At 31.6% G+C, this 19,216-nt stretch overlaps 2 protein-coding genes across 2 annotated transcripts; both read left to right on the top strand.

Moving 5' to 3' along the window:
- The first annotated feature begins 2,699 nt into the window (after window positions 1-2,699).
- On the top strand, window positions 2,700-3,693 carry LOC149554173 (G-type lectin S-receptor-like serine/threonine-protein kinase SD2-2). Its single transcript, XM_089790468.1, has 3 exons — window positions 2,700-2,852; window positions 2,940-2,976; window positions 3,209-3,693. The coding sequence occupies exons 1-3, from the start codon at window positions 2,700-2,702 to the stop codon at window positions 3,691-3,693; spliced, it is 675 nt and encodes a 224-aa protein (XP_089646594.1).
- A 14,476-nt stretch (window positions 3,694-18,169) lies between these two features.
- Window positions 18,170-19,206, top strand: LOC149554172 (G-type lectin S-receptor-like serine/threonine-protein kinase At2g19130). The gene is made up of 3 exons (XM_089790467.1): window positions 18,170-18,399; window positions 18,459-18,939; window positions 19,015-19,206. Exons 1-3 carry the CDS (start codon window positions 18,170-18,172, stop codon window positions 19,204-19,206), a joined length of 903 nt encoding a protein of 300 aa, XP_089646593.1.
- The last annotated feature ends 10 nt before the right edge of the window (window positions 19,207-19,216 follow it).

Genomic DNA, 19,216 nt, shown 5'->3' with positions numbered 1-19,216 from the left:
ACAATTTTTTCATGAAGTATTTTATTTTACATAACTAGTAGTCAACAAAGGATTTCACATTTAGATAGAAGCTTGCATGAGATTCTTGGTCTACTTTGTCCTGTTAAAACCATCAGGGGCCAATGTATTCTTATATAATTAGAATTTTTTTCTTGGATTAATCTTAGAAGATCAAGTCACTATTACAACCAAGGCCATCTCCACCCTATTGCCAACTCCCGTAAGTCACCCTAGAACTTTTTGTAAACTATTAAGACACCAACATAATAAATGTTGACAATATGATAGTCATCAAGCAGGACTTTCAAGAACCACCATTTCCTTGCTCTGTTGTCGTCACCTTTTCTTTTTGCCTCCAAAACATTTTTGGTATTAGACATCACCAAATTGGTGAATGTCTCAACTATAATAGCCTATCGGCTCACAAGGTATGCATGTTAGACAATAAACAAATAGTACTTTGGACAAATATTTTAATAGAAAGTTGGGAATTTAACATAAAGAGAAAATAAAAGAGGGGTCTACAATTGAGAACATGCTAAGTCAAAGCTTAGTGTGTTATGTGTAAGACTAGTTTACTTATTTCACTTTGAAATACCATGACTAATTTTAATCTCAATGGAATTATTTGCTTGTTTCAAACTTCTTGTCAAGGTCCACCACTCTTTTGAAATAAATCTCATTAAATATTTTACCTCATATTTTTCAAATATGGTAGTAGCTATATGCCATATTCAACAAGAGCTCTGTAGAGCTGGAGTCCCACGTAATGAATAAATAGATTTTGAAATTTGTCAAGTGTTCAAGTAATATTTTAATCAAAATTAAGCTTCTCATAATTGAAAATAATTAAATTTTTGATAAAATCATAAGATAAAAAAAAGTGAGTAAGTTCTTTTTTTTTTTTTTAAATGAATAGAATATTAATACATATGCTTTATAAAATGAAGACACTATGAATGATGCAAATATTCAATAAATAAAGAAACCAATTAAATTACTTGGAGTTCGTAAATAAAAATGCCTATAAAATTTTGCCCACATAAGCATCTTCCAAAGATTTAGGTAGATCAAAGTGGTATCATGTAACATGCGGTTGGATGCCTAAGAGTTGAAACAAAAGAATGAATTGATAAGTAGGAGATAATTTCCACAGCTAGTCAAATTGTGATATGAATATCAGGATTTAACTGTGTGATTTTAAGTCAAACTCGATGACCCATGTATCATGAGTAGTGATTCAACATGAATCCATCTCTCATGAGAATAAATGGAACACTTAGCACTCATTGGATCTGGGTGATGCTCACAGGGGTGAAGCACCGGGACTTCCCGGGAGGTCACCCATCCCAGTACTACTCCAGCCTGAGCACGCTTAACTACAGAGTTTCCTCCATAGTTAAACCCAAAGCTTGCAACCCCATTTGCAAAACCTTCACCAAGTGTTGTGCCTTATGGGGTTGCAAGCTTTGGGTTTAACTATGGAGGAAACTCTGTAGTTAAGCGTGCTCAGGCTGGAGTAGTACTGGGATGGGTGACCTCCCGGGAAGTCCCGGTGCTTCACCCCTGTGAGCATCACCTAGATCCAATGAGTGCTAAGTGTTCCATTTATTCTCATGAGAGATGGATTCATGTTGAATCACTACTCATGATACATGGGTCATCGAGTTTGACTTAAAATCACACAGTTAAATCCTGATATTCATATCACAAAAGAATGAATGTCAAGATTTCCACTTACATCAAATGTTTATACACAAAAGTATATAATGTTAACAAGGAATAGAGGCACATACACCTTTTGGATTGGGTCTAGTCATGCCATACAAAATGATATAGTTAAATCCCAATAGTATCACACTATAGTATTTAAAATGAAATACATAGAAATAGAAATAATTAAAAAAAAAAAAAAAAAAGTAGTAGAAATAAATAAATAAATGTGACTTTTCTATAAATGACTATAAATTTATCCCTCCACATGGCCAATGGTAAACAAACAACTTTAGAAAATAGAGTAAATCTATTTTACCCTCTATCCCACATATAGGGCACTCTTAAAGGTTTACCACGTATAATGCTAATCACAAGGTCAAAGGAAAATTCTCAAAAAATAGACTTTCTGCAATACCCGATTATCCATCTACTACAGCTTTGATCAATTAAATTTGCATTCGAGCTGAAAAGAATGTAAAAGAAATGTGTGTACAAAATCTATTCAAAGATTCAAAGGGAGATATAGTGAATCTAACATGGTGGAGATTGGGGACTTAATTTTTAGATGTAAAGTCCTCATTGTCATGCAATTGAACTTAGCCAATTTCTCTTTACGCAATGGGTACAAGGCTTCGCCCCAAAAGACACTCGCGCTTGGGATTCGCGAGAGTCGTGATCGAGTGGCTGTGTTCGACAGAGCCCCTTAAACTGCCATGCCAAAAATGGAAGCACCTACGGATTACGAGATCCGAGCAACAGTTTGGCTGCTGTTGAATCTGCATCGTCACACCCTGCAATGACGAAGATAGATTGCTAGAAAGCCTGCCTCCTCAACTGCTCTTGCACTGCGTTTTCTTTTAGTTCGCCTTCAGGGCCCTGCCAAATCTAGTCAGGCGATATTTTGAACTTGCGTACCTCTCTTCCATCAAAAACCAATGCAAATATTTTTATTCGAGTAGCTGCCTCTGCAGACGCTACGATCGATGGATAGTCATGCAGATTCCTCGATTTCTCTTCTAAGAATGTTTAGCTACATTGAGTTGAAGATTGCAACTAGGAATTTCAGGACAAAGCTGGGGAGAGGAGCATTTGGCACGGTGTACAAAGGACGTCTGGTAGACTGTACACTTGTGGCGGTAAAGAAGATGAACAGTGTACAGAGACAAGATGAGAAGCAATTCCGAGCAGAAATCAACTCTCTATAACTAATTTATCATTCTTAGCCAGGCTCCGAGGCTTTTATGCAGAAGGCAAGAGAAGGTATTTGATTTATGATTTCATGTGTAATGGCTCTCTTAGTTCCTTACTCTTCTCAAATAAATCTAAAGGTAAACATAAGGTACTCGACTGGAAGACTCGATTTGAGATCGCGTTAGGCATAGCAAGAGGATTACTTTATCTCCATGAAGAATGCAGAGATTGTATCATTCACTACGATGTTAAGCCCGAAAATATTCTTCTCGACAATAATTTTTCGACTAGAAGTTGGCAGATTTTGGACTGGCAAAGCTTGTGGGTAGAGATTTCAGCCGTGTTCTCACAACAACAAGAGGAACGAGAGGATACTTGGCTCCAAAGTGGATCTCTGGTCTTCCCATTACTCCCAAGGTTGATGTGTACAGTTTTGGTATGACGCTTTTGGAAATCATTTCTGGCCGAAGAAATTTGGATTTAAGCATTCAAGACTCAACTAAGTATTACTTTCCCTCATGGGCTGCCTCCCAAATTTTCAACGGCAACACAATTAATATTGTGGAGGCAGGAACTGCAGAGGAAACTGACAGTGAAGAGGTGAGAAGAACAATTATTGCGAGGTTGTTATGCATTGAAAAGTACGAGGGAGTGAGGCCGAACATAAGGCAAGTGGTGCTAATGCTGGAAGGGAAGTTGCAGCCACAAATTTCACAAATTCAGTACTATGCGCTGATGGACAATCCAATAGACCAAAGAAACACTAGTAGCAGTGGCGATATATGATGTAAATAGATTTCAATGGTTGTGAAAGACACGAAAATTAGACTTGCAGTGTTTTATGCACATGGATTGTGGCTGCCTCTTGGTATCAACATGGAAAATGCTTTACCTTCCCAATTCTATTGTATAGTTTAGATTTTTGAAGATCTGAAAGATTAATCATTGACTATTTTTAAGCCAATAGGCTTATTTCTATTGGGCTTGCCGCCTTAATGTTGTGACATTCTGGTGTTGTTGAAAATCATAAAATAGAATCCGGTCATTAACAGAAATCTGTAGAAAGGTCCAAAAGACATAATCAAATTTAGGATTTCTAAATCGGCTTAAATATTGTATGTCATGCAAAGTTTAGTTTTAAAGCTCTTCTTGTCCAGTAAGACCATGTACGGAGCTCCTTCCTCCAAATCTTCACAATACCATTTTCCAAATTATAATTGAATAATGCAAGAGATTAGTGAAACATGTAAGGTATCACAATGGAAACTCTCAAGGGAATTCGCTCTCCTTTCCTTTGCCAAATTTCTTAATGTTTGTTTTGTTATATTATTAGTCCCAGGAACTAAAGTTATTAATGCTCTATTTCTCATTAGTTCTGCTTAGGTAATTGTGCACATTCTTCAGTCTTCATTTTAACCTATAGTTGGCATGAAAAATTTCATTATACACAATTTAGAGCATTTTAATATCTCTTTTTTCATTGGGCATGTTGCTTTTTCTCGGTGGTCTATTTGTTTTTTAGCCTCAAAAATTGAACAAAAATAGAGTTAGGATAACTAGCAAGGACAAGAGATGTGTCTTTCTCTAGAAATTTTATGTGTCTTGTTACATGAGCTTCACGTGACTCACTCAAATAACAGGCTGCTACAGATGAGGCTATTACAGATGGCTAATATCTTTCAGCATGCAACATTTTATCTTTGTTCATCCATATCTGGTGAAACTTCTCAAATTCAACTGAAAAGAAAAGAAGAAATTTATACCTGGCAAAAAATATTTCTACAATTTTTCGCTGGAATAACCAGACATTAAGATGGCTTTTCTGCAACAATACTAGTTAGGGTTGAGGAATTTCATGTGTTCATTAGACAATCACCAGTTTTAGCTAATCCGATATGTAAATTATTACTCGCTAAACTGGTTTCTCTACGACTTGTTTGTCATAGCTTAAATTGTGTTATTTTAATATGGAGATTCAGATCTTCATTTCCTTTCTACAAAATTTACTTCGTGTGGACTAGCGAAGCTTGTATTAAAGGATTCTTTGCATTTGGTGAGATATTTTAAAGATTGATGACAACTGAGACTTTTTTCCTTGCACAAATTCATGTTTCTAGAGAATTTCTGTTGATTTTTTTTTTTTTATATGCAACTTCATATAATTTTTTATTTTATTTTTGCTTATGTTGAGTATCTGATGGAACCATTTTTGCTGAATTTTGACTTCACGCTTAGTTAATTTTCTATGGGTTGGTGATTTGTTATTGAATTTTCTTTTTCTACCTAAAATTTCGTTGTTGTTGCAATTTTTTTTATATTGACCTCTATATCAAGTACTTTTGGAATGTTTTGAATGAGTTAATCCACGCATAGTTTTAATGAAACTTTAGTTGATTTTGGAACTATTTTTAAAAGTGAATGTTTGAATTGACTGAAGAAACTTTGAGCAATTTGTAAGATGAAAAGGAATCACTAAAATTGGTGCATGGGAAAATGGCTATGAAAAAGTGAAAAAAGTGTCATAATTGAATTTAAGCAATGTAAAATTTAGAAATGCGCATGTTTACCTTATAGATTTCATTAGGAAGTTGACAATACCAATTATTCTCCAAACATCTGTGAAATGGCCCCAATTGAATAGTTACATAAAACTTGTGAAAATTGTATTCAGCTATCTTTGCTACAAATTCCAAATGTATAGATGACATATATATCAATATTATTCTTTCTTGGTTTCCCTTCACATCCAATCTCAATTCATGTTATATTAAGACTGAACTTCAAACTTGGAGGGCTTTGGAGGTTGACATGTGCTCCCAAAAGGATAGTGTTGCAGGCAGGGTTGTATAGAGGACTGTTTGTTATTTTGTTGGGCTCTATTGTTCTATACTGCTCATCATCCCTAATTCTATTATTTCTTTCCAGATATTTGTAAAACTAGAAACGTCGAACAAATGGGTTGCTATTACTTTTTGGCACAAAGTTTGGATTGTAAAAGCCATCAAAATTTTGATTTGGCCTCATTGCCCTTGTTTTCTATTTGGATCTTCTGATTCATGCCTAGTCAATTGTATAATCTATAATTAGTTGATTGGAGAGAGAGAACAACATAATTTTTTGCAAGCATGATTATTTGCGAGTTGTCCAAACATAGGTAATTTTTCTTTGTTTAGAAGGTGGAGACCAACATATTTTTTTATACATGATTATTTGTGAGTTGTCCAAATAGAGATAACTTTTCTTTGTTTAGAAGGTGGGGATTAATGTTTTTGACTTGCTATTACACATTTATTGTTGCATTGGGACCTGAAAAAATTGCAAAACAAGCCCATTTATACTATAGACTGAGATAAATTCCTATTAAATCGAATTTCTAGATTTCAATTATTTTTTATCAGCATTCAATTTTCCTAGTAGTATTTTTAATTTTATATTGAGAAAATTTGATGAAAAATAGAAAGATGAACTCTTTCTTAAAAGTGGGTGAGTCATCTTCAAGGAACGTTAGGGTTTTTGTTGACAGTTTATAAGATAAGATAGAATTTTTAGCATTTTTTGATGTTACTAGTAGATTATTTATATATTATATTTTATTAAAGGGCTTGACTAGACACTTGGAAATGTTAAAACAATACTATTGCCTCACTTGTGCTTTCAAATTTGGCATGCATTTTTTATAGAGTTAGCCACATAAGTGTGTTTCTGACATGTTAGATAGACAGTAGCTTGTAGGATACAATAATATACTTAGTAGGACTGGTATTTTCTTCAACATATTGCATAGATAATATCTTGTCTATGTTCCCACATTTTACTTACATGTCTAGCATGGTAATTTCAATGATAATATGGCAATGCCCTAAAACAATTTTATGGATAATATCTAGGTGCTATGACACATATAATTTTTTTTACCTTTATCTTGACACCTTTCTCCTCACAATTTTCGGTCCCAGAGGTAACTGCTCTTGCTAAGAGGGTTGCATTTCTTGAATATGAGTTGTCTTATTACAAATAACTTAAATCTCATTTTAATCCTATTAAATAACTCTAAAAATTATATTTTATCTATTTATCTCTGTTATGTTGCTGATATTTAGTTGTGAAGCTTTTCTTAGGAAAAAAGTTGGTGAAATTTGATTCTTACAAGAACAATTAGCAAGAATTCATCAGCTTTATGTTAGCAATCTTAGCAATGATCATTTTCGATAATAATTAAAATATAAGTTTGATAAACTTTTTTGATCTATATCTATAAAGGCTTATACAATTTAATATTTTTATATAGATTTTTAAAGAAAATTTATACGAAAATAAATGGAATGTCATTGATTACAATAGTAAATATTTTTAAATAAAGAATAGATTGTGTATATAGGGATAGTCTGATTAAATTCAATTGTTGAACGTGCATTGTAATTTTAATGAAGATTTTATCAAAGTTTACAAAAATATTTGGAATAAGTATATAAGAATATAAGAATCTTACAGTCATTTATTATTAAAATTTATTTTTCAATTGTTATTTTTGAAATAGACCGTGTAAGGATTTTTTTCGTCAACTTTTAGATCACATTGTATGATCCAACATTCTTTCCTTTTATTTCTCTTTCGTTCAGATGATAGATATGGAAGTATGATCTGAAAAAATATTTACATAATCATTTCTAAAAATAGCTTACCACTATTATTAAAGTTCATTTCAAATAAAAATTTAAAGTATAATATATCAAATAACAAAAGATCAACACTTTGCGTAGCCAAAAGAAAAAAATTATTTAATGCGAATGGTGTGGACTAAGAAGTCATGTGACATGTCCCTTTACTAATTTTGTATGATATTTCACGCCTCTAATTAGATTTTCAAGATCAAACAACTAATATCACAAAGATCCACCAAATTTATCAAGAAACCCCAAATCGGGTATGCCAGAAATAGTGCCAAAAGCTTCACAGCTTCACCTATTATTAATAAATCTGAAAGTGGACATTTTTCAAAAAATTGAGCAGCATAACAGGCTTAAGAAGAACTTTTTCCTTGATTTCACCCATCGTTAGTTATTGAACGAACCTCCTCAAGCCTTAAAATGTACTTAAAAATAAATGCTAAGGTGGATATTTTCGTCAAAGATAAACGCCACTTCCATGAGGCCTTGGATTTAGAAATTAACTCCCCAGTTTTCCAAACCTGTGAGCTGCAGATTCATACCAAAGAGTTAGGAATGCACTACGCTCTCACATTTAATAATCTGAAAGTAATGCTTTAGATTTTGTGGCCGAGAAACAACTGTGTTGGTTCATAGTTAGGTGGGAAAGGGTTTGGAGAAACGTTTTTGGGCAGACAAGTCCAGTAAACCAGTCGTTGCAGAAGCAGCTCCCCGGGATTAAGTCAGTCGTCGTAGTCAAGCTGCTCCGTGACTAAGCCAGTCATACAAGTCTACGTGTGGATAAGTCAGGTGTCATAGTCCACAAAGTAGAATTCGTTTCTCGTGTTTCATGGAAAACGTTTCTAAAAAATATAGCCAAGCCAAATTTTAATGTAAATGTATAAGTCAATTATAATAGTATGCAAAGTTTAATTATACTATCATAGTATATAAAGATAATGGAGAGATTCATAGGTATGTTGGAGATATGTAGGAGGTTTAAACTTCTACTTTCAAGGAAGAAGAGATAACATGAAGATTTATTTTTGTTATGTGAATATTTGAAATATTTTCCTAAATTGTATTTAGGAGTTCTTATTTTTCAGTAAGCGGATGAAAATGAGATGGGAACAAAATTTGTCTCAGATTGTTATTTTCCATTTAGTAACCATTTATGTTTAAATTTTCAGTAAAAATAAAATTAGAAGGAAAATAATCTTTTTTAACTTGTTTTTATTGTTGCACGACATAGATATGTATTAATGAGAGGACCAACTTCTTTCAATTTTAGGGATTAAACTTTTAATCCGAAATTGACTACAAGGTTGCTGGGACCAACAACTTTGAAATATTCCTAAACAAAATCCATAATCTCAAACTCTATTTTTTAGGAAGTGGCCATCAATGAGACCTCACCTTAAGTCATGGAGACGAGCAACAAGGAGTTAAAATACAAAGACAAGCATGGGCCTTATCTAATATGCACGAGATGAGGGATTCATAGTTGAGTGTTAAAGTATCTAAATACTTACACCACCAACTCTTAAACTATATGCAAGGACATTTTTTTCAAGGCTCATCATTTGTTCTATAAATTGTACTAGTAGTTACGTGCTTATATGCATGCAACAAGGAGGAGCCAATAGGTTTTATTTATCAACAAGTTGGTAGTAATGGCCGCTAAGCACATAGAAGAAGGGAAAATTGATATCAAATACAATATAGGTGTGTAAATCCTAATGAGCCTTTGATAAGCTTAATAAAGTGTGTGAAACTATTGATGACATGAGGTATTGAAATTTGGTTAGGCAATGATTCTCTTTCTATGCTTTTTCTTTTCTTTTTGCAATTTGTGGGCCATCCTTTCTAGGTAGATCAATGTAACTTGGGATCTTTGACAAGATTAGGTATTATATTGGAAGTGGCCTTTATAGATTCTGACCAAGGAGAAAACAGTGATCTATTTGAAATACTATAATTTTTTTGTATTGTTGAATGATATATTAAATAAATCCCCTCAATCAATATTTTAAAGTAATCTAATAATTATCCTTATGAATGCTTTGAGAATCTTTATTAATAATACATGAGGTTCATTAGGGTTTACAAATCTATTCTTGTGTTACTCATAATTGCAATTTTCATGTGCTTCTCTTTCCTTATTTCTGCTTTTTTTTTTTTCTGAATACCTTTACCGTTGAGTTGTTTGTTTTTGTCCTATTTAAATTGTACACCGAGTCATTATGTTATAGATGGAAAGATGACTTTATTTATTTTATTAAAATAAATAAGAAGTCTACGTGTGTTACTTGACAAAGGATTATAAATGATGTTAAGTGTTATTTGAATTAAATATATGTTTTGGATAAAGCTATTTTTAATCTAATGATAAAATTATATGAAATTATTATTTATAAATAATAATATGACTTATTCTAATGGAAATAAAGTATTTAATAATCACTTTAATATTTTAGTAAATAATCAATTTAGTATTTTCAAAATATTTTTTTATTATATTTATCTTTTATTAATATAATAATAAATGTTAAATAATTTTTGAAGAAATATACTTCAAGTATCTAATAATGATTTTTTTTTGATGTTGTGTTGTATTTAGGTAAGAATTAGTTTTATTTACTTAAATGTAATAGCTAAAAGTTTTAGTAAATAAATAGAATTTAAATAATTGATAAAAATCTATCTAAACTAAGAGTGTTTATTATGCCAAGGTCTATATTTTTTTAGATATCATTAATTAATATTCTATCAAATTGATACTTATTTTTTAGTGGATATTATGTATATTTTTTTTAGTATTAATTATAATTTTTGGTAATTATTTAACTTAACATTGATAAAAAGATTTTGAAAAAATAAATGTGATAAATATTTTTGATTGGCTATTATATTTTATAAAAGAGTTATAAATAATGATGAAAAAATATATAAAGAGTACAAACTAGAATATTAAATACAAAAGAAGTCACTTATTTCAAATGTAACAATATTAAATAACTTACTTTTCCTTCTTAAAATTGATTTTTGAGATAAAATTAGTAAAATAAAATTTTTTTTAAATCAATTAAAATATTATAAAGATTTAAATAAATAGAAATGATTATTTATTAAAAAATAATAATTTACAAAGAACTATTTAAGATATTTTTTTTTCTTAAATATCAATCATAAAATGGTCAACTTACATTGCATTTTAATTTTTTTACTATTATAGAAATTTTATATATATTTACATTTGAAAATTAAATATTAATTAAATGAGAAAATGTCTTTTTGTAATTATAATTTTTAATGAGTAAAATTTATGAATTATATGGTCCAATATTGATTATGAAAAATTAAAATATTATTAAAAGTAAAAATAAAAATAAAAATAATAAAAATATATTTTTAAAAGTCAATATTATCAAACTAATTAAATTCACCTAGTAAAGGAAGAACATTAGTAATGACAATTAGATTGAACAATGATCCTAATAGTTAAATACTTGAAGATTATTTTGTGATTGGGATTATGTTGGTTTTTGACTCACTTTGTGTCTTTAGTCTAGAATATTCACTATAAAAGATATTAATAGTTCATTTCTCTCTTTCAAACTATTCCCAAGAAACCAACAGTTATCAAAGTTCTCATGACTTTAGTAGTACAATAATCATAAGCTACCTAACTAAATGTTGGCTTCCATTCTTCCTACACTTCCAACATCTACTCTCAAGCACCCAAGGGTTCTTGTGGTTCTAGAATGTTATAAGCACAACAACGATAATTAGAACAAACCAAGATAAAAATACTCTTTCAACACACACTAAAGTTACTTGACCATTTTCTCATTGCTAATTTGTAAGCACAAATCTAATAGAAGGAAAAGTTCTAAAACCATATGTAAGTTTTTCTTTAAAATTTATATGTAATATGCTCTACAAACTGAGGTAGCTAAATTATTTTCCACAAATGAAACTATAAATATAATAAAACTACTCAAAAATATCTTGGTTATATATGTAATATAATAAACTAAGAGATTGTTACTTTCTTTCAAAAACTATTACCAAACAACCAACGATCCTCATCGTTCCTATAACATTATGAGTACAATAATGATAAGCTACACTACTAAATAATGGACCTTACATTATAAGCATTAATATAGTACTTGTACGAGATCTTTCATATTCACAATTACATTCTTTGCTTCAAATTTTTTGTGTAAGAAATCTGTAACTTGATTAATTCATAAAAGTTTGTTACCAAAAATTCTCATTATTGACCTTGCTAATCCCAGTTGACAACAAAAAGTATTTTATATTTTAGTGCCTTTGTATCATAGATGTATGTGGCATCACAAAAGTAATACAAATAATTTTATATATCATTTTTATGGAGTTGAGAGTATTTCAATAGTTGATTTAGACATTACTTTATAACTATACTACCAGTCCAAGTTCCAAGGGTCTAATGATTGCTTAAAGTGCTTCTCTAACATGTGTTCAATTGTTATTGTATTTGCCATAGCAATATACTATTGCAATCACTTCTATTTAACAAGTGATTAATCTTTTTCGTTCCAACCAATTAGGTTTAAATATTTTAATTTTGAATTTTGAATTTTTATTTTTCTAAGGTATATATGTGATATTTTTAGTTTTTAAACCAATAAAACTATTTTACTTGCAATTTATTGGCTTAGATATTTGAGTCTTATAGGAGCAAATTTACAGGAAGTATCCCTATTCTAAGGCTATATTTTTGGATGCACAAATATATAAACATATGAAGGTGTGTGTGTGTGTGTGTGTGTGTGTGTGTGTATACTTTAAATAAAATTAAATAAAATATTAATAAACTAAGATACAACTATTCTTTATTTTTAATATACAACTGTGCTATAAATATATTATTTAATAATATATAAATTTTAAATAGCTTTTAAAAAAAAAAAAAGTAAAATGAAATTATTTTTGATGATAACCATTTTATTCTACTTAATTAAACCATTATGTCTAAAAAAAAATACAAGCAACTACATCGCACTTGTTTCATAAATAATCTGCACAACTAATTATATTAAACAAGTAGTTAACTAAATAAATTTGTAGTCTTTCACAGATGGTTTACATATAGTGCTTCTAAATTTATATTTCTAAAATTATACATCAAGAGTTTTCCTCTACAAATAGTTTGACTTGTTGATGTTCATTTTATTATTGAAACTTAAAGACCTCTTTAAAAATTATTAAACCACCCCAACTTAAATTTAACTCCAAGACAAATAGTAAGTTAGGATCGACAAATTAGGCAAACAAACGTTCCTGTATGAGGGCTCCCAATTGCCACCTTCTTTTGTGTTATTTTTTAAATGTGCTAATTTTGTCTCCCAAAACAGAAGAAACTAAAATATGATTAAAACTACCATGGCATGTTGGAAACTAAAGATTCAAACATTTAGAAGAGTGTTATGTCTAAACAAGGCTATGTTAAACTTTAAATATACTTATCTACATTTTTAAAAAAAAATATTATATCTAATTTACAACTTTATAAGTACCAAATATATTAAAATTTAGTATCCATGAAATTACTAAATATACTCTCATTCACACAATAAAAAAAGAAATAAAAGTTTAAAGAAGAAAAGGGCAACAGGCGTGTGCTTGATCAAACTGAACTATTATAAAATCTACAAAAAACTCTTAGTTAAATAATTTCTCTTGAGATGACGGTTCACCTTTGTCAATATTGAAAAGATCATTCTACAAGCATGACAAGAACACAGAGCATACAAAATAGTTGATAAAGATGATGTTTATGATGTATATTTTGTTGATAAATAAGTGACAAACAATCGTAGAAGAGTAGATAATAAAATTGAGATTCTATATGGCCAAGGGGTGGCCTATTGTTGGAGTTGAAAGAAAAAAATTATAGGGTCTGAGAATGATCAGAAGGAAAGTTGCATTGTTCAAAGACACACAAATACGGAATCTGTAGCTCCTAAATCAGTGCATTCATTTGATATTTCATCAAACATAAAAAATAGAATGGGACTGCTCATGGTTAGCCTAACTCTCACCCTTGGCATCATTGGAGGGCACTTGTTTCTTCCACTTATATATTTCCAATTTAGGGAACAATTTTTTCATGAAGTATTTTATTTTACATATCTAGTAGTCAACAAATGATTTCACATTCAGATAGAACCTTGCACGAGATTCTTGGTCTACTTTGTCCTGTTAAAACCATTAGGGGCCAATGTATTCTTATATAATTAGAATTTTTTTCTTGGATTAATCTTAGAAGATCAAGTCACTATTACCACCAAGGCCATCTCCACCCTATTGCCAACTCCCGTAAATCACCCTAGAACTTTTTGTAAACTATTAAGACACCAACATAATAAATGTTGACAATATGATAGTCATCAAGCAGGACGTTCAAGAACCACCATTTCCTTGCTCTGTTGTCGTCACCTTTTTCCGTTGCCTCCAAAACATTTTTGGTATTAGACATCACCAAATTGGTGAATGTCTCAACTATAATAGCCTATCGGCTAACAAGGTATGCATGTTAGACAATAAACAAATAGTACTGTGGACAAATATTTTAATAGAAAGTTGGGAATTTAACAAAAAGAGAAAATACAAGAGGGGTCTACAATTGAGAACATGCTAAGTCAAAGCTTAGTGAGTTATGTGTAAGACTAATTTACCTATTGCACACTGAAATACCATGACTAATTTTAATTTCAATGGAATTATTTGCTTGTTTCAAACTTCTTGTCAAGGTCCACCACTCTTTTGAAATAAATCTCATTAAATATTTTACCTCATATTTTTCAAATATGCTAGTAGCTATATGCCATATTCAACAAGAGCTATGTAGAGCTGGAGTCCCACCTAATGAATAAATAGTTTGTGAAATTTGTCAAGTGTTCAAGTAATATTTTAATCAAAATTAAGCTTCTCATAATTGAAAATAATTAAATTTTTGATAAAATCATAAGATAAAAAAAAGTGAGTAAGTTCCTTTTTTTTTTCAAAAATCAATAGAAAATTAATACATATGCTTCATAAAATAAAGACACTATGAAGGATGCAAATATTCAGTAAATAAAGAAACCAATTAAATTACTTGGAGTTCGTAAATAAAAATGCCTATAAAATTTTGCCCACATAAGCATCTTCCAAAGATTTAGGCAGATCAAAGTGGTATCATGTAACATGCGGTTGTATGCCTAAGAGTTGAAACAAAAGAATGAATGTCAAGATTTCCACTTACATTAAATGTTTATACACAAAATTATATAATGTTAACAAGGAATAGAGGCACATACACCTTTTGGATTGGGTCTAGTCATGCCATACAAAATGATATAGTTAAATCCCAATAGTATCACACTATAGTATTTAAAATGAAATACATAGAAATAGAAATAATTAAAAATAAAAATAAAAAATAAAAGCAAATAAAAAATAGTAGAAATAAATAAATAAATGTGACTTTTCTATAAATGACTATAAATTTATCCCTCCACATGCCCAATGGTAAACAAACAACTTTAGAAAATAGAGTAAATCTATTTTACGCTCTATCCCACATATAGGGCACTCTTAAAGGTTTACCACGTATAATGCTAATCACAAGGTCAAAGGAAAATTCTCAAAAAATAGACTTTCTGCAATACCTGATTATCCATCTACTACTGCTTTGATCAATTAAATTTGCATTCGAGCTGAAAAGAATGTAAAAAAAATGTGTGTACAAAATCTATTCAAAGATTCAAAGGGAGATATAGTGAATCTAACATGGTGGAGATTGGGGACTTAATTTTTAGATGTAAAGTCCTCATTGTCATGCAATTGAACTTAGCCAATTTCCTAAAGATATCAGGTTTTTGATTCTTAAAGAAATTTTATTGCTACACTATTCAAAATGTGGATGATGCCATGCTTGAAGGATTCAAGACCATGTGGCCATAGCTTCAAAATTTGGCAGGTCGTATTTATTTTAAGTTGAGAAACTTTAATATGCGCTCTTCCAATCTCATGCACCTAAACATAGGCTATCTAAGCCATAATGACAGAAACAAGCCTCATGGATGTTGAGCAATACACTAGGCTTAAATTACTACATGAAATTTCAAAAGGAGAATTAGTTAATAAAATCGGTCTTCAAAATTATAATCGAGGCAATGTTGTAAACCAAGAATTCCTAGAATAAGGGTTCTTAATAGGTTTCTAGCACTAGAAGAGTTGGTAATCCATGGCCTATGTTTCCAAGTAAATTGTTGTACATTGAGCTAAATATTTGTAGAATAATATTTATTTCTTTCAAATTCTTGTATAAATTTGATGACAATGGCATTGCTTCTTTTAAATTCTTGCATATGAAGGAACATTTTTATGTCTGATGTAGGAGATGATTCTGAATGAGATTTGAGTACAACAGATGAAATTGATAAATTTGAAAAATGGTGCAAGCCCATATTGGGGCAGACAACGCTAAAAAAGCATTGAATTTTTTGCATTTTCTTTTCAAAGATTGGTCTGTTGAGTGTCACAATTTTTTTTTTTCAAGAAGACTATCCTAATAACATGCATAGTAAATTGCTAGATTAGGAAAATGAGTTTTCAAAATCAAGATTGTTCACTGCCATAAGAAAATAGTCAATGCAGGGGAGAACAAATTTTTAATTTTGTGGAAAAAACCTCTAGTCAGTGATGAAAATAGTAGTGGGAAAACTAGAAGCCTTGGAATGTGCAGATAGATTGATAAATTGAATTTAGCAAAAACTTCATTCATGATTGAAATATATATATAGGAAAAACTAGAAGTCAAAAGCAATTATACATCATATATTGTACACCATTTTTTAATCACTAAAGGATGGAACAAAAATTGAATTACTAAAGATCTCAAATAAATTTAGATAAGTTTTGCAAAAGATCCATGCTTAGACTGTCATATACCTGAAAAAATCACATTATAGACTAAAAAATCTACAACAATTTAACACAGTTTTTTTCTTTTCTCTTGAAACACAATTTAAATAATATATTTAAATACATAAAAAAATTAACATCTCACTTAATTGAAAAATAAAATTAAGTTTCATAGATTTGTGTTCATAACTAGTAAAATGGACCTCACTTTATTTAAATGATATTTATTCCCAACAACATCTCTAGTGCCTCCATCCATAGTATTCTCTGCAATCATACAACAAACAAAAAATGAGGAATGAAATAAAATCAAATAAGTCAGTCTAAATTTAAAATATAAGAGCATCTGATGTGAAAATTTAATATGAACAAAGGTGTTCAAACTGTAGGCTTTCAACCATCTTCTGTTGCAACACCTTCATACTCCAATAATGGAAGTGTTTAAAGATTATATTTTTTCATTGCACAATACACCATAGAAAGTATCCTAGAAATGGGAACTGACTTGATAAGCAACAAAATCAGCACTAAAAATGAATCCCAGTGGAAAATCTTGTGGCAAATTTCTTATGTTGAATGTGAAGCTAACCCAAGAAAAGTTAATGTTCCTGAGTCCATAATTACAATTCTCACCACACGAGGCCCCCTGACCTCTAAAGATTTTTTCTATTTACATGCACATGCAACACAAGACAGGTTACACCGTGAGATGCCATCACATGGAAGATGTTTCCTTTGAAAATTACCACTTGTCTATTGAACAATTTGAAAAATGGCACTTGCTCTACTTCTCTAATTTTCAGTTGAATTTTTTTTTAAAATCTAAAATTTCACTTAATAGAGAAATTAACTTAGACCATAAGATTAATGAACATTTTTTTCCCTTTGCACAGTTTTCAAAACATGAACTATTAGTTAAAAAGAGACTGAAAACTATAGTCTCCGCCTACATATGCAGGACTAATAAGCATTATGATTGTTCAAGAGGTCACGGAACATGCCAAGCTTAATGTGAAATAGTTAAAATCACACGCCTAGACTCTTCCTCTATTAATAATTCATTGCCCTTTCGATGCCTTTTGCTCATATGACCGACTTTGGCCCTTTCAAAGACTTTTGCACATATGACCAACTTTTCATATGTTTCCCGTGCCAAATGTCTTCGCATATTAATTCCCCTGGATGACTCTGCCACTCTTTCTCCTCTCTCTATCGTGGCCAACGTTTGACATATGGGCAGAGTTGCTTCTCTCAAGTCTTTGTTACGCAACACTACCAAATAAATTTCCATGCGTTTGGAAGAACACTATACTTTTCACCCTCAGCTTAATTTTGTGAATGGCTGTCATATCCCCAAAAAACAATTTTATTTTATTTTAAACCCTACGTTATGCAAGCACACCAACCTCTTTAAAATGAATTTTCACATCTCGCTTCTGGGAAATTGGAAACTTTGAGTTGGGAGTGAGGTTTCTCTTTCTGGGGTGTTTCCGGCTGAGCATAATTTCCTTTCTACTTGAGCGCTAGATAGTAAATTATATTGGGAGTGATGGACGAAACCAATAAAAAGTTCTGCATCTGTGTATTTATAGTGTGTATCCAACTGAAAACTCACGGCTCTGCAGTCAAAGGTGGACACTCTCTTGGGCGAATCGATGACTAGAAATCAGACAATAATTTCGAGAAATGGCACATCTGAATTGGGATTTTTCAGCCCAGATGGTACGAGTAACTGGTATATTGGCATCTGGAATGCCAATATAACAGAGAATACGATTGTTTGGGTGGCCAACAGGGAGACTCCTGCGAGAGAAAGTTCTGGCGTTTTGAAGCTTTCAGGAGGAGGTGATCTTGGACTGTTTGACGCAATGGGTGCATCTCTTTGGTCTGCCAATGTGACCAAAAGGCTGTTTTACTAGATTCTGGCAATTTTGTGATGTGCAGTGATGCCAACAAATCTAAAGCTGTTTGGCAGAGTTTTGACTATCCCGTCGACACCTTGTTGCCAGGGATGAGCTTCGGTGGGCAGCAAAAGCTCGTCTATTGGAAAAGCCCAGTAGATCCTTCTCCTGGGATTTTCTCTTGTCAAGCAGACCCATCTGGAACCAAACAAACGGAGAAATATGGAACTTGGGACGGCAAGTCTTTCAGTGAAATCCCATGGATGATAAACCAAGTCTACTTCTACAATGTCGGCGTTGAAAGCACTCACTCTGGCTGTTATGTCAAGTATACATTGAATGGTACCAAGAATATGCTCTCACGTTTCGTCCTAACAAAGTCTGGAGGAATGCAAGCATATGATCTGCTTGATGACGGTAAATGGAATATGTTCTGGTCTCGACCAGCAGAACCCTGTTCCATATATGGTCTCTGCGGCGCCTACGGAATCTGTAACTCCAACAATTTTCAGTTCTGCAGCTGCGTACAAGGCTTAGCCCCAAAAGACACTGGCGCTTGGGATTTGCGAGAGTCGTGATCGAGTGGCTGTGTTCGACAGAGCCCCTTAAACTGCCATGCCAAAAATGGAAGCACCTACGGATTACAAGATCCGAACAACAGTTTGGCTGCTGCTGAATCCGCATCGTCACACCCTACAATGACGAAGAAAGATTGCCAGAAAGCCTGCCTCCTCAACTGCTCTTGCACTGCGTTTGCTTTCAGTCCGCCTTCAGGGCCCTGCCAAATCTAGTCAGGCGATA

This window comes from Cupressus sempervirens, chromosome 6 (genome assembly GCF_028749045.1).
Source record: "Cupressus sempervirens isolate cs-2001-9-10 chromosome 6, ASM2874904v1, whole genome shotgun sequence".
Lineage (NCBI taxonomy): Eukaryota > Viridiplantae > Streptophyta > Pinopsida > Cupressales > Cupressaceae > Cupressus > Cupressus sempervirens.
This window is presented reverse-complemented; position numbering and strand designations above follow the sequence as displayed.